At 40.3% G+C, this 15,684-nt stretch overlaps 2 protein-coding genes across 4 annotated transcripts in view; both read right to left on the minus strand.

The window, feature by feature from the left end:
• The window catches only part of Xrn1 (5'-3' exoribonuclease 1), a 102,866-nt gene extending 94,995 nt beyond the window's left edge, over nt 1-7,871 (minus strand). For all 3 annotated transcript variants that reach the window (XM_041676901.1, XM_041676900.1, XM_041676902.1), the window contains exons 1-2: nt 7,752-7,871; nt 1,764-1,996 (exon numbers count right to left, since the gene is read on the minus strand). In XM_041676901.1, coding sequence (XP_041532835.1) covers nt 1,764-1,996; nt 7,752-7,826 — 308 coding nt within the window. In that variant the 5' untranslated portion in view covers nt 7,827-7,871. The remainder of the gene's footprint in view (nt 1-1,763; nt 1,997-7,751) is intronic.
• A 2,905-nt stretch (nt 7,872-10,776) lies between these two features.
• Nucleotides 10,777-15,684, minus strand: part of Atr (ATR serine/threonine kinase) — a 108,760-nt gene continuing 103,852 nt past the window's right edge. The window contains exons 46-47 of the mRNA XM_041677182.1: nt 12,805-12,910; nt 10,777-11,427 (exon numbers count right to left, since the gene is read on the minus strand). Of these exons, the coding sequence (XP_041533116.1) occupies nt 11,254-11,427; nt 12,805-12,910 (280 nt within the window). The 3' untranslated portion in view covers nt 10,777-11,253. The remainder of the gene's footprint in view (nt 11,428-12,804; nt 12,911-15,684) is intronic.

Here is a 15,684-nt window from a genome sequence, read left to right on the forward strand (position 1 = left end):
ATCAGCACTGTTGCTCACTGTGGGAGGAGGAAGCAATGAGACTCAGTCTTTGGATTAGGACATAAGCCTGTGATCTTGAAAGGAAATTTCAGTGGCACAGTATGGATAAAAACCAGACTCAGAGCGAAGTCAGCAAGCATTAAAGTATGAAGCTGATGGGGGACTTTCTAGGAAATATGGGACTCCTGGTGACAGCCTAGCATTTAATATACGGTTGTGGTAGTTCCAATGGCTTGATTGGTCCTTAATCCCCAGCCAGAGTCTGTACTTCTGATACTGAAAAGGTTATGAAGTTAAAAATAGAGCTAGAAGGCCTCCCTGAAGTTAAGTTTCTAGAAATGAGTTGATTTTTGTTAGTTAGATAAAGGTGGGAGGAAGTCTGATGATACCAGCATGTCAGCTGAGTTACTTGGGCTGTTGGGGGTGAGGGTTCAGCAATGATGGAAGAGTGACAAGAGCCGATACCAACACTTAGTAACATTCAGGTACTGAGACGCAAAGAGTAGGGTATCCATTTTGTCTAATGTAGATCTAGAAGACAGAGCTAAAATACACTGACACCTTCTGGTGGCTGAACTCTAAGGAGACCAGGCTGGCTTTGCTCATAAATATTGGGATAAAGGCCTGAACCATCAGCATCCTAATCTGAGTTTTTAGGCTAGTGGCTCCCTAAAACTAGTTAATAAATACCATGTATTGATACCTAGTGTAGTTTTCCAATGACTAGAGATTCTGATTAAGTCTTTAGGTAGTCTTTAGAAATTTAAATTTTGGTTTAAAAAAGTCATTGCATTTAAAGATCCCAGTATTTTCAATATATTTAGACTCTTTTTTGTCTGTTTGTTTTAGTAGTTAATCAATACCCTGCCATCCTGTCCTTAGTCTCACTGGGAGGTTTCTTCAAGACCGTGTCAACTTTCTTGACAACATCCACATCTGATGCATGAATACTTCTGTCACTCTTTGTTGTTTTTGTTGTTTTGCTTTTTGATTTTCGAGACAGGGCTTCTCTGTTTATCTATGGCTATCCTGGAACTCACTCTGTAGATCAGGCTGGCCTTGAACTCACAGAAATTCGCCTGCCTCCCAAGTGCTGGGATTAAAGACGTGGTCACCATACCATTTTTTCATACTGTCATTATGATTAAGTCTTTCATTATGCTAACAACTCATCAAACTTTGGACTTAGAATTCCTCCCAACAGGAATAGAGCCTGACTTCCCTGTTACTCAGATATACTCGACACATCCAGGAGTTCGATTTTAAGACTATCTCTGACCCTTTTATTTCTACAAATGGTGTTGATAATGCCAAGTCCCTAACTGAACTCTTTTCCCTATCCCATCAATCACCTTCTAATCATTTGCTTTACTGCTAAATTAGGGTTCATATTTATGCAGAATCAGCATCTAGACTAGGTCTGGTCATTCAATAGGTTTGCTGCCTCACTGTCATTAGAAGAGCCTCTTGCACACTCTGTGGGGACTAAAGGGAGGTGGGTCACCACAGGTGTTCTGCTCCCCTTCTACTACCTCCGAACTATCAAAGCAAAGTTTGACAACCTGGACCTGAGAACAGAATGAACTTTACATGAAGCCCAACACAAGCTTTGAGATGTAATTCGTGAGAATTACTAGTTTATGACTTGACTAGCCAAATATGCTAATAAGTATAGAGTACACCAATTACTTTGAAGATTTAAATAGAAAACAAATATGAATGGAAGATGCACTGTATTATGTCACCTGTTTTAAATGATTTACCTAAAACGCCTTCCACGTTGCTGGTTCATTTTTGCTCGAGGAGCCACACCATCAACAGCCATAAAGAACACTTTCCTAGGTTTAATAATTCGAAATAACACCTCCAAGTAGTGAAAAATGTCAGTAAAGATTTTGTCATCTGAAATTCTGAAGTGAACATCATCATCATTTGGATGGGAACACTGATGAATAATTCCATTCATATCCAGGTACAAATTATCAAATTCTGGAATCTAAAAAGCAAACAAACAAATAAAAAAACAAAACTCCAGATTATTAATTATCATAACTATTTTAAAGACCAGCAAACGTGATTCTTCAATGGTTCAAAACAAAAATAAAACAAAACAAAAAACCAAACAGGATGATGTAATGTCTTCTGATTAGAGAAACTTGAGGGGGCCTCTCCCAGGGAACCCAAGTTTGGATCCTGGCACTTTCTTTCAATCAGGCTGTTCACAACCAACCACGTCTCCAGTCCTAGGGGATCCAGTGCCTTCTTCTGGCCTCCTCAGGTACTACATGTAAGTGCACAAACATGCAGACACACATAACATAAATATACATACAAAATAAAAAAATAAATCTTAAAAAAAAGCGAATAAACAATCATTGTTGAATAAAGTAAGCAAAGGAAAGTAAACAGGAGCAACTAGTAACGCAAAAGGAAATTATGTACTTATATAATGTGTGGCTTGACCTAACTTACTATGAGGAAATAATCATTTATTCAAAGTAAGAGTCCCAGGAAAACAACAGAGAAAGCACTTAGTTAAAATGGCACTCAAAATATTAGTTTCCTCCCTGTTTGCTACTTGGCATCTCAAAGTGTCAATTTCGTCTATAAATGGGAAAATAATGCCCATTTATATCAAAGGGTTTTATAAAAGAGTATTAAAGGCTTTACAAATGATTTAATGACTTTTGTATTTGGTTCACTCAAAGCCACTTAACTAGTTACATTAGTTTAAGAGAACATTCAAGACTTATTATTTGTTTCAAGAATCTGAAAACACCAATCGACGTCGTTGTAAGCTCTTGAGAGGGAAATAATTTATACAGAATGATTCCACTTCTTTAGGAGACAGTATTAAAGGCAGAGCAAGGAAGGGAAATCGGCCCTCAAGGACTTCAGCTAACAGATGGAAACGGGCACTGAAACAGTGCAAGTGCACGTGACATTTCCATGCAGAAGAAACATTTCTAACACTGAAAGGAGGGGACAGGGTACTTGCCCAGCCATCAGAAAACAAGACTAACAGAACCTCCAAAGGCAGTGCTACATGTCTCTTGTTTTCTTAACTACTCAGAACATGGAAACAGGAGGATTGCTTGAGCCCAATAATTAAAGATCAACCTGAGCCGCTCCAAGGTGGAAGAGTGTGGTGTGTGTTGATCTCAGGCAAGGAAAGCTCCACTCATAAACAAACAAACACTAAAATGGCTATGTGAAAATGCATTCTTTCAAATCTATATGAGGAAAAGATGAATCCTCCCATGAAATCCTAAATTATGAATCCTGGCAATCCTAACATCTGGGAGACACGGACAGAAGGTCTGCAATTCCAGTAAGGAAAATGCCTAAAACGTTTCCCACAGAAGGACCAACTAGCAAAGCCATTTTAGATACAGCTCTAGTATCTAAACTTACTGCATTGGTTCTGCAACAAACCCGGCTGACAATGTCTTTCACACACATGTATTATTGTTCATAACAAACACACACTAGTAAAATGGGTTTTCCCCTCCTGCAGTTTTGGGACATTAAACCCTGGACCTTCATTCTAAGCAAGTGCTGTATCACTGAGCCGCAATCCCAGTCTCTGCCCCCTTCTCCCTTTTCTGTGGTACTGGGGGATTAAACCGTAGAGCTTCTGGTAGGCTAGGCAGGTGTTCTAACACTGGGCTAGCTATATCCCCAATATTGTTTTCAGAAGTTTTTACTTTGAGACAGACTCACTAAGTTACCGAAACTGTTCCTGAACTCATTTTGTAACCCTGTCTCTCGAGTAGTGGGAATTTCAGATCTAAGTCTAGGGGTGGCAGTAACACACATGAAACCCAGTCTTTGCCTTTCTTTTCTTTTTTGAGAGAGGGTCTTAATATGTAGTTCTTGCTAGTTTTGAAATGGCCATCTTGCCTCAGCTGCCCGAATGCTAGGATCACACATGTGTACCACCACTGCTGGGCAGGAAGTAAACGAAAGCTTTGTATTCACAGCTGGAGAGATGGCTCAATGGCTAAGAGCACTTATTACACTTGCAGAATACCCAGATTCGGTTCCTAGAAGCTTTATGGAGGTTCACAATCATCTGTACCTCCAGTTCCAAGGATCCATGGCTCTTTTCTGCCTTTTCGGCCCTCTAAGGGCACCAGGCGTGCATTTGGTATCTAGATACGCATGCAGGAAACACACTCATACACACACACACACACACACACACACACACACACAAATATATAAATATATAAATAAATAAAATGTATGCCATTTGGCCTCAATCCTTTTCTGTTGTTTTATATGAACTGAATTTTCTTAAGCTTTAGAATGACTAGAGGTTCACATAAACTTTAACTTAGCTTTCTTTTGGAGTTTTTAGTAAGTTTTAAAACATGGTAGCTTGACCAAAAAAAAAAAAAAAACAAATTAAAACAACAACAACAAAACAACCAAAGAGCTGGGCAGTGGTGGCGCACACCTTTGATCCCAGCACTCAGGAGGCAGAGGCAGGCAGATCTCTGTGAGTGCGAGGCCAGCCCGGGCTACAAGAGCTAGTTCCAGGACAGGCTCCAAAGCTACAGAGAAACCCTGTCTCGAACCCCGCCCCCCCAACCCCAAAAACAAACAAACAAAAAAACCAACCAACCAAACAAACAAAAAACCACCAAAAACAAAAACCAAACAAACAAAACCATTGTAGCTTGTTTTGCAAGATTCCTTGACTCTAATTCTTCCTAACTTTCATTGACCATCCTCTATTTCCACTGTCCCTTCCATGACAACATTTACTTTATTCTGTGACAACATTTTACTCTTAGTTGTTTCTCCTTAGGATATACTGTGCCCCATGATGCACTTGGAAGGTCAGCTTTGCATGTACAGGAGTATTGCTTTTCCTTCTGATGACACTTCATTACCCCCAACCAGACAGGGTTTCTCTGTGTAACAGCCCCGGCTCCCAGGAATTAGCTTTGTAGACCAGGTTGGCCAGGCATAGGTCACAGAGATCTGCCTGCCTGTCTTCCAAGTGCTCGGATTAAAGGTGTGAGCCACCATGGCTATCCAGCTAGTCAATCTTAAGAAGAATACCCGCCCGCTGCTGGGTGGTGGTGGTGCAAGCTTTGAATCCCAGCATTCGGGAGGCAGAGGCAGGTGGATCTCTGTGAGTTAGAGACCAGCCTGGTCTATATGAGCTAGTTTCAGGACAGACTCCAAAACAAAACAAAACAAAACAAAAACAACCCCCCTCCCCATTTTACATACTGTTATCTAATTGGCTAGCATAGTCTTTTTTGAAACTAACAGGGTAAATTTCTGGAGTTTTGCTCACAAGTTCATCAGCTATTTCTTCCTCTTTCTCTTATAACCCTGTCTAGAGTCTATTGATCATTTGCCGTCATCTAGCAATATTTAGAACCAGTAACATGTGGATACTGTATCACATGACTTGTAATTGTTTTATAGACTTTAAACTTTGTAATCTAGTTTCTCTTTGTATTTTCATGTGAGGATTAAAAGACTGTGCTGATACCAAATCCTCTCCCCACTTCCCAAACCTATTCCTTCCATCCTGTCCCTCAGGTCTGCTCCTGCTCACCCTGCCACCCACACAGAGGTCAGAGGTCAACTCTGGGGTTTTCCTTAACTGCTTCTTCACTTTATTTTTTGAGACAGATCTCTCAGTGACCGTGAAGTCCACTAGTTTAGCTGGACTAGCTGGCTAGAGAGCCCTCGGGATCCACCTGTCCCTGCTCTCCATTATCTAGCAATATTTTGAACCAGGAACATGGGATACTGTATCACATGTCTTGTTATAATTGTTTAATGGAGTCTCCAGAGCCGGTGTTACAGGTACCCTATGCCACTCCCAGTTTTTATGTGGGTGCTGGGGATCAGAACTTCGGTCCTTCTTCTTCAGTCCCCCCTTTTAATAAAGTATTTGTGGAAGGCATTACTTTGATACACCAAGTCTCTATTTATTTATTTTATGTGTATGGGTGCTTTGCCTGCATGTATATCTGTGTTCCATGCTCTGGAAGTGCAGTTACAAACAGTTGTGGATGCTAGAATCAAATCCAAGTCCTCTTAACCAGAGCTCTCAGCCCCCTATCTATCTATCTATCTATCTATCTATCTATCTATCTATCTATCTGTTTTGAGTTAGGATCTCACTGTGTGCCTCTGGCTGGCCTTAAACTCAGAGATCTACAAGACTCTGCCTCCTGAGCATTGGTATTACAGATGTAGGACACCAGGCCCTGCTGTAATTTTAAAGCAATCCTTACTTTTAATTTCAATCTAATATGAAACTTTCAGGAAATCTGTCTTGCTGTTCATGTCATAGTGCTGCTTTTAGTGACTGTATTGTTTTTGCAACGAAATTCCTCAGGATAGAGACTGCATTATTTTTTTCCCCGGGACAGGGTTTCTCTGTAGCTTTGGAGCCTGTCCTGGAACTAGCTCTTGTAGAGAACTCACAGAGATCCTCTGCCTCCCGAGTACTGGGATTAAAGGCACGCACCACCACTGCCTGACTGCATGATATTTTAACCAAATCAATGACTGTGGCCAAAGAGTACAGAATAAAAATATATTGAACATTTTAGATACTATCATATATTTATTGATCAAAGTTCCAGAAAAAGAAAAACAATTTAATTGTGTCCTTTTTCACTCTTTTCCCTGGCAATAAATATCCTCTAAATCTAACTTAACCTATGTCTCAAATAAATGAAGGACAAGTTAGCACTTTGGAAATTTTTATAAGCTTTTTTTCCATATGCCAAATTTTATTAGACCTTAACATCAAAAGAATTCTTTCCAGAGACTGAACTCTATAGTTATCCTTAGAAGTGTTATGATTTTTAAAAAATGCTGTACCTTAAACAAAACAAAAATCCCATATAAGTGACAACTCTCAGTACTAATACAGTTATACTTATCACAAGTAATTCAATTAGCTATGACAATTTCAAAAACGAGTTCTTTTTTTTTTTTGTAAATCAAAGTCATTATCAAAGTCATTCGGTGTGACATACTAAATTATCATTCAATGTCTAGCTTACCTATTAGAACATTTGGTTTCTCTCCTCTGTTATTTAAATATGTGAACATATTCCAATATATAGATATACAAATACACACTTTTAGAGTTCACATAAATGCCGCTGTGGGGTATACACCAATTATTGGTAATAATGTTTCTGGTTTTTTTCTGCCATATCAAAGCCGCTAAGCACCACCCCCCGCGCCCCCCCCCCCCCATCCCTGCGCTCCATCTAAACGTTTTGTTCCTCTAGACAAAGGGGGTCGGGATAGGTACTGTTTGGGAGCTAACCGGAGTATCAAAGGTCTCACATCAATCGGTCCAGGCTATGGGGTTAAATGCAGCTCTTAACAGCTGGAGTACTAGGCAATTCCACCGCAGAGACGTTTGTTATTGTTTGCACACAGGTCTGTTGCTTTGCGTGGGAGACCAGGGAAAGCATCCCACTCAGAGCCTCGCAGCCTGAGGTGAAGCCAGTTGCGACTCCCAGGAGGACAGGGGGCTCCTAAAAGCTCTCCCGGGGGAGCTTAGACCTGCCGCAAGCACGGATCGTACCTGCCTCTACCCGATGCGGCTCACTCGGAGACCGCCAACCCTCGATCCTCCCTCTCCTCCTCCTGTCCGGCTGCTGACCAGCTCCGGAGGGGCTGGTTGGCCCGGGTCCCACACCGCGCACAGGCCCGCGGGCCCGCCTCTTGCACCGCGGCCTGTGCTCACCCACCTGATGCTCCTTCACCACTTCGCTGAGGCAGGGATACCGCTCCGAGATCCATCGGTAAAACTTGGGGACTCCCATTTTGACCGTCGACACTAATTCCAGTAGGTGCAGAAACGAAACCAAACGCCCCGCCCGGGCCTACGCCGCCGCCTCCGGCCGTCGCTCGGAGGATGACAACACAAGGTCCGCCAGACCATAGAGTAAGCCGCGGGCCTAGAGGGGCAGGACGGTGTCGGTGGGCGGGGCGTCCTGTCTACCTCGCTGCTTTTCCGTGCTCTTTGGTGGCGGCACAAGAGGTATGACTGCTGTGGTAAGCTCAATTTGAAGATACAGATTGGCAGAGATGTGGACTTGCAGACAGTTGGGAGAATGTACTGGTTAATTTTATGTCAACTTGACACTTGGGAGAGTCATTGGGAAGAGGAACCTCAACTGAGAAAAATGCTGTCTCCAGATTGGCCTTTGGGAATATTTTGATTAATGATCCATGTGGAGGACCCAGGTCATTGTGGACTGATGCCACCCTTGGTCCTCCGGTATATGAGAAAGCTGAGTGAATGAACAAGCCAGAAAACAGCATTCCTCCGTGGTTTCGATTCCTGACGCACGGCATCGATGTTGGACTGTGATGAGGAAGTGTAAGCCAAATAAACCCTTTCCTTCCCAAGTTGCATTTGGCCATGTTTATTACAGCAATAGAAACCCTGAGTAAGAGAGTGTTGGACAATGGATTTTGTACTGCGTCTTGCCCTTATGGGATGGCTAAACTATTTTTCAACACGGACTGGAAAAGTTTCGGTTAGTTTGTGAGGGGAGTTATTTTCTGAGTAATGTAAATCTGCACTAGAGCTTCTTTTAAGAGCAGTTTCCCAGCGTTTCAAGACTGGGTTACTCCGCTTATCCTCAATTGTTGGTACCCTGTTTCAAAACAGAGAAACCCACAACAACAAAACAAAAACAAAGAGGCTGCTGTGGCCCAGCACGCCTATAAATTCCAGCACTTAGGAGGCATACAAGGATCAGAGGTTAAAAGGCCATCCTCAGGTACATAGCAAGTTTAAGGCGATCTTAGACAACACGAAAGCCTATCGCAAACCAAAAACTCAAAAAGCATGGTGTAGCATATAAGTCTTTATTTCAGCACTTGAAGGATGGAGGCAGATCAGGAGTTCAGGGTCTTCTTCAGTTACACAAGTTCCAGACTCTATCCTACATGACAATCTGTCGCAATCAAACAAGATGAAAGCCACCATGAACATCTCTGTATCTGTCTCTATCATTATGTGACTTTCATTATGGTAAGTACTTTGGAAGTTACTCAAGTCTTTCCTTTGGTACTGCCTGTCTTCCATGATTAGGATTTGGACAGCATCCATCTTTAGTCAAGAGGACCTTCTGTGTATGTGACTTCACTCTCCATGCAAGGACTGTTTAGAGAATATAGAAAAGACTCACTCTCGTGCACTTTCTCTTCTCTTTTTTCCTTTTCTTTCTTTTTCTTTTGGTTTTTTGAGACAGTGTTGGGATTAAAGACTTGTGCCACCACGGCCCGGCCACTTTCTCTTCTTAATGTCTACAAACTCACACAACAAAATTGTTTTATTCTTTATTGATCCTATGTAGCCCTGGCTGTCCTGGTACTCACTATGTAGATCAGGTTAATCTCAAACTCAAGGAGATCAACCTGCCTCTAATTCCAAAGTACTGGGATCAAAGGTGTGCGTGTTTTATTCTTAAGATGTTTCCAAATCTCATGACCTTCACACAGGTTACATTTGTAAAAATATATGATTTTGCTTTGGGAAATGAAAATCTGGTTGAATTATTTAGATGATAAAGCACTAAACATTGACTGATCTTCTAAGAGATTAGATTGGCATTGTATTTAGAAAATGATCCTTAAAAATATAGGAATCAATACAGAAAATATATTTTTTCAGTAAAGAAAAATGAAGCTATATATCATCTGCAAGAAAATGGATGCAACTGTAGATCATTATATTAAGTGAATTAAGTCAGTCTCAGAGAGATTACATTTTCTTTCATTTATGGTTCCTAAATTTTATATAGCTACTTCAAATCATGTATGTATATGGGACATGAAAGCAGAAACAACACTGTCAAAGGGAACAAAAGAGACTGAGGCAGAGAACAGCAGGAAGTATGGGAAGAAGTTTTCACAGTATATTATATATTTGTATGAAATGATCCTTATGTAATCCAGTACTGTATTTAACAAATATATATACATCACTGCAAATTAACTATTTAGTTTAAACATGTCTATATGAACAAACCACCAAAATCAAATTAAAATGGACACACATGCACCCTCAACCCACTTGTTACTGAAAATAAGATTGCCTTATTACCCTGACCTTCCTTAACTGTTAGCATCAAGGTGTAAGTAGTAAATGGTACGTTCCAGTTTCGACATTCATGCCTTCTGGCTTATTGTGTTTTACCTCATTATACATTTACTCATAGGAGAAAAAAAGGCAGAGTTCTATATAGCAGTTTTCCATTTATCTGTAATAAATGTATTATTTTTCAGTTCTTTTCATTTTAATCTATAAGAAACTGTACAGAAAACAAACACATAAAAAACATTTAGATTTTAAAATCTTAAGAGAATTGTAAGTATTGTGTTTTCCATCACTACTGTACTGTGTATTTTCACATACCAACCATGTGGTAGTGTCTTTAAAATTACAGAATGTTAGGGCTGAGCTGTGGCTTAATGGTAGAACATATACCTAGCATAGTTCAATCTTCAGTATCACCAAAATAATATTTTTTAAGATTTATTTATTTATTATATATACAACATTCTGCCTCAATGTATGCCCGCACGCCAGAGGAGGGCGCCAGATCTCAGTACAGATGGTTGTGAACCACCATGTGGTTGCTGGGAATTGAACTCAGGACCTCTGGAAGAGCAGCCAGTGCTCTTAACCTTTGAGCCATCTCTCCAGCCCTCACCAAAATAATTATATAGCTGATTTATTTTTCCATTCATGTTTCCTGAGTCTCTCTTGATTACATTTTCCTGTATATATACTAAAAGCTTAATGAAGTGAATTTAATGATGTGCTATCATTCCCTACAGGGCAGAAGAGGTAGCTCTGTGGACCGGTCCAGTCTAGTTCCTGCCCACATGTAGCCAATATAACTTGTTGCTGTTCAAATGAAACCTTATGCTAACACTTTGAAAAGGAAATTTATAAAACTACAAAATGAAATTAGGCTGGCTGGTTCCTTCCAGTTACATTGTTTTTTGATCATGAGAATACAATGTTCTATCTCTCTAGGTGAAATATACAAGTATGTACTAAGAAAGCAGTATTTAAGAATTGAATCCATAATTGTTAATACAATCACAGAGAAATACTAGTTTCTCTAAGAATATAAGTAAATGTGTGTTGTAATTTAGACTTAAAGACATACCTCTGATTAATAACACAGGAATTTTAGATATTAATATAGTCTTTGAAATAATTTTATTTTACATATATGGGGTCCAACCAAGGTACATCTGACATAGCAAGTTTTCATCAGTAGCTTCTTGTATGAGGTAATGCACATGTCCTTCAATAGACAACGGCAACCCTGTTACTCTATTTTGGGTCTTGATTACACCTTGTAGTCGTTGTTCAATGTCAAGAACATGGGTTTTGGCCTAAAAAAATACAGAAAGTCATTAAGGCTACAGACCCAATAACAAGTACCGTTAGTAATTTGGAGCTTCTACGTTTTTCACTACTTAATGTTAGTACCGTTTAACAAAACAATATCCCATTCGATTAATGAAACCCAGTTAACTTGAGATGCTGGCTTTGATGTTTACAATGATTGACATCTGCTAATGGACTTGTTTCTATACTACAAAAATTACCAGGTAACTCTGCACATTACTATTGGGGAATATTATTTTCAGGTGTGTGACTTTTGTTTACACTGCATTTGTTTAACTCTGTGAAGCTGTGTTACTGTGCCTGTCTAAAACACCCGATGGTCCTAACGGTCAAGAGCAAGGATAGGCATGGCTAGCAGGCAGAGAGTATAAATAGAAGGCGAACTCTGGGAGAAGAAAAGGATGACGAACAAGAGAAGGAGAGGAGGACATCTGCAGCCAGCCATAGAAAAAGAAGCAAAGAAAGGTATACAGAAATAGAGAAGGATGCCGGGCAGTGGTAAAGCACGCCTTTAATCCCAGCACTCGGGAGGCAGAGGCAGGCAGATCTCTGCGAGTTTGAGGCTAGCCTGGTCTATAAGAGAGAGTTCCAGGACAGGCACCAAAGCTACAGAGAAACCTTGTCTTGAAAAAACCAAAAAACAAACAAAAACAAACAAAAAAAGCTGACAAGAAACAAGCCAAGCTTAGACTGGGTATGTGATTTATTTGGGAGTTCGGTGGCAAGTTCTCCAAAAAGTCAAAAGAGCACAACATTACACAATCCACCAGTTCCAGAAAGGTATTAATTTAAAATATCTGTTTTGAGAACTAGGGATGTAGCTCAGTGGTGGGATGCGTGTTTAGCAGACAAGAGACCCTGGGTTCTATTCCTTTCTACTATCAGAAACAAAATAAAGCAAACAAAAAGTAACCTATTTTGAAATGTTAGCTCTTAAATATTTGAGTGAAGATTCTAATGATGGTAGCAATGCTCTAATGGCTAATAAATTTACATTAGTGCACGCAAATGGAATTTTAAGTAAACTACTTGGAATTCTTTACAGCTTCTTAAGAAAATGCATACCAGAAGCAAAATTGAAAATGATATTATTAGAAAAGTAATTTTCAGGACAAGGATGAAGCCTGGTGGTGTTGAAATTAATTAGAGCATGTACTTAGCATACACAAGGCCTTGGGTTGAATCCAGCATCAAAATGGGGGTAGAGGAGAAAGACTCCTCAATGTATTTCTGTCAACTCTAAGGTTGTAGCTAATTTTAGATTCCAAAGTAATTAATATATAGGTCACCAACAGTATTTGGAATCAGATCTCATTTAAAGAGAGACTATTCGCTTATGCCAAGCTGAAGCTTTTACGAACCTTTTCATTGACAACTTCCCCTGTTTCGTTCAGTGGTGCTTTGGAATGTCCTTTCACTGGTTTACTCCATTCCACGAGAGGATCGTGTAGAAAAGTCTTTAAGACACTAAAATTGAAACAGATATAGTAATAAATTCTTTACCTTTGCAAAAGAAATCTTACTAAAAGTAGAATAATCTGGGCAGTGAGGGTGCATGCCTTTAATCCCAGCACGCGGGAGGCAGAGGCAGGCAGATCTGTGAGTTCAAAGCCAGCCTGGTCTATAAGAGCTAGTTCCAGGACAGGCTCCAAAGCTACAGAGAAACCCTACTTCAGAAAAAGAAACAAAACAAAACCCAAAACAAACAACAACAAAAAGTAGAATACACAAAGAATAGGAAGTTAAGGTAATTACAAGTTCTAGGATTATACTACATATTCATATAGTTTATGTGAAATTATTTTGGGCGGTAGAGGGGTAGGGGTCAGGGAAATGTAAAGAGGTAAGGAAGAGTCAGGTGTTTTTTGAGGAGTAAGATGAATTCTGTGTGACATCTCAAGATATATACTGTTACCTGTTAAATGAGTATTTATTAACTTCTGCTACATTCAAGGAATATACAATACCTTCAGTTACCATACAGATAAAGCTCACTTTCTTCTGTGCTCTAGACATCAACTCCAACTACCTATGGGAAACCTGTTTAGATATATTACAGATATCTCAAACTATATTCAAAACAAAATTCATTGTCTTTTCCTATTTTTTCTGTATTCCTAAAGCAGTAACAGATGTCATTTGCAGTCTTGCCCTGGATGAAAAATAAGCCATCATTCCTTCATCTTGTCCATCTGTCATCCAGTTTTCCCTTCTAAACCTGTACGGAATCTCCATACTACTCCACCTAGTATCTACTACTGTTCCACTACTCAGTAACAGTCTGCTACCCCGAGTTTTCTGCAATGCAGAATGGATAGTTTTAGTTCCTCTTCCTCTACTTCTTTTAAAACATTTCCTTCTTGGCCGGGCGGTGGTGGCGCACGCTTTTAATCCCAGCACTTGGGAGGCAGAGGCAGGCAGATCTTTGTGAGTTCGAGGCCAGCCTAGTCTACAAGAGCTACGGAGAAACCCTGTCTTGAAAAACAAAACAAAACAATTTCCTTCTTAAAACTTGCTAACCTTTTACTTCTCAAAACACTTTTCTCCTGTGCTTGGTCACTTCAAAAGATTATCTTGACTTTACTAAAAAAAAGTGTTGTGTATAGGCTCTCTTAATGATGATTTCCTCTGGGTGAAATGTCCGTTTTTCTGTGTTTAACAGAGTATTCTACTATAATGTCTATAATTCTGTTTTTTAAAATAAAAGATAACTTTAGAAATCCTTTAAAAATCTGCTTTTCTGCCGGTTGAGGTGGTGTACGCCACAGCAGGAGGATCATGGGTTTGAGGCCAGCCTGGGCTACACATTAAAAAAAAAATCTACTTTTCTGAACAGGGGAGGTAACTCTATCAATAGGTGCTTGCTGTACAAGCCTCAAGACCTGAGTTCCCATCTCCAGCACCCGCGTAAAAGGCCAGAAGCACCAGCACTGTCTGTAATTCAGCTGTGACTAAGTGGAGGTGGTGCTGACTGGCGCTCAGTGGCCAGCCAGTCTAACCAAATCAGTGAACTCCATGTTCAGTGAGAATCCCTATCTGAAACTGGAAAGCAATTAATGAAGATAGCTGATACTGATCATTAGCCTCCACATGCACAACAATAAATTAAAAGTGAAAAACGAACTGCCTTATCTCTCTCTCTCTCTCTCTCTCTCTCTCTCTCTCTTTTTTTTTTTTTTTTCCGAGACAAGGTTTCTCTGTAGCTTTGGTGCCTGTCCTGGAACCTGCTCTTGTAGTCCAGGCTGGCCTCAAACTCAGAGATCCACCTGCCTATGCCTGCCGCACCACTGCTCCGGCTGCCTTATCTCTTAAGATCAACAAAATTCCCCTTGCTCTATCTACTACCCGTTGATTAAACCCAGCAATTAGCTGAGTTGCTGATGTAGAGGGAAAACCTGTAGGTATCCACAAAGTAACTCCTTAGAGCCAATGGAGCTCTAAACTAGCAATCAACACCAGAAATAAAACTGATAGAAAAGTGTGTGTGTGGAGGGCAGAGGACAACCTCAGGGGTTGGCCCTAAGGTGCCTTTCACCAAAAAGGGTCTCTCATTGGCCAACTTTGCTATGTAGGCCAGACTAGCTGGCTAGCAAACTCCAGTCATCTGCTTGTCTTCGCTTCCTGTCTCACCATTGATGCGATTATAGGTGCTTGCCACAAACCCAGGTAATATGGATCCTGAAGATATGAACTCAGATCCACACACTTGTGAGGCAGGTGCTTTATGAACTGAACCATCTCCCAAATAAGGAATAAAGCTTTGGAAAAAGATTGTGCATGCACACACAGTACAGATGCCTAGGGAGGCCAGAATCGTGGATTCCCTTGTTCCCTTGGAGTTAGAGTTACAGGCAGTTGTTAGCTGCCTGACATGGGTGATTGGAATTCAATTTGGGTCCTCTAAAAAGAGCAGTATATGTTCTTAGTCAATGAGCCATCACTCTCCCCCAGGAAAGCAACTTTTAGAAGTGGTTAAGGGCACTGGCTATGCTTTCAGAGGACAATTCCCAGTACCATTATGGCAGCTCATAACTGCCTATGATTCCAGTTCAAAGGGATCAAACACCCTCTTCTGGCCTTCATAGGCACCACAAACACACATGTAGTGTGCACAAACATATATCCAGACAAATACCCATTCACATAAAATAAAAATTTAAAAAGTGAGAGAAAATATTTCTTGATCATATATGTCAGAAGGTTCTTGTATCCATAATAAGTAAAGAAATCTTACAATTCAA

The sequence above is a fragment of the Microtus oregoni genome, unplaced genomic scaffold (genome assembly GCF_018167655.1).
Source record: "Microtus oregoni isolate MIOR12 unplaced genomic scaffold, Mior012 000028F_ref0000031, whole genome shotgun sequence".
Lineage (NCBI taxonomy): Eukaryota > Metazoa > Chordata > Mammalia > Rodentia > Cricetidae > Microtus > Microtus oregoni.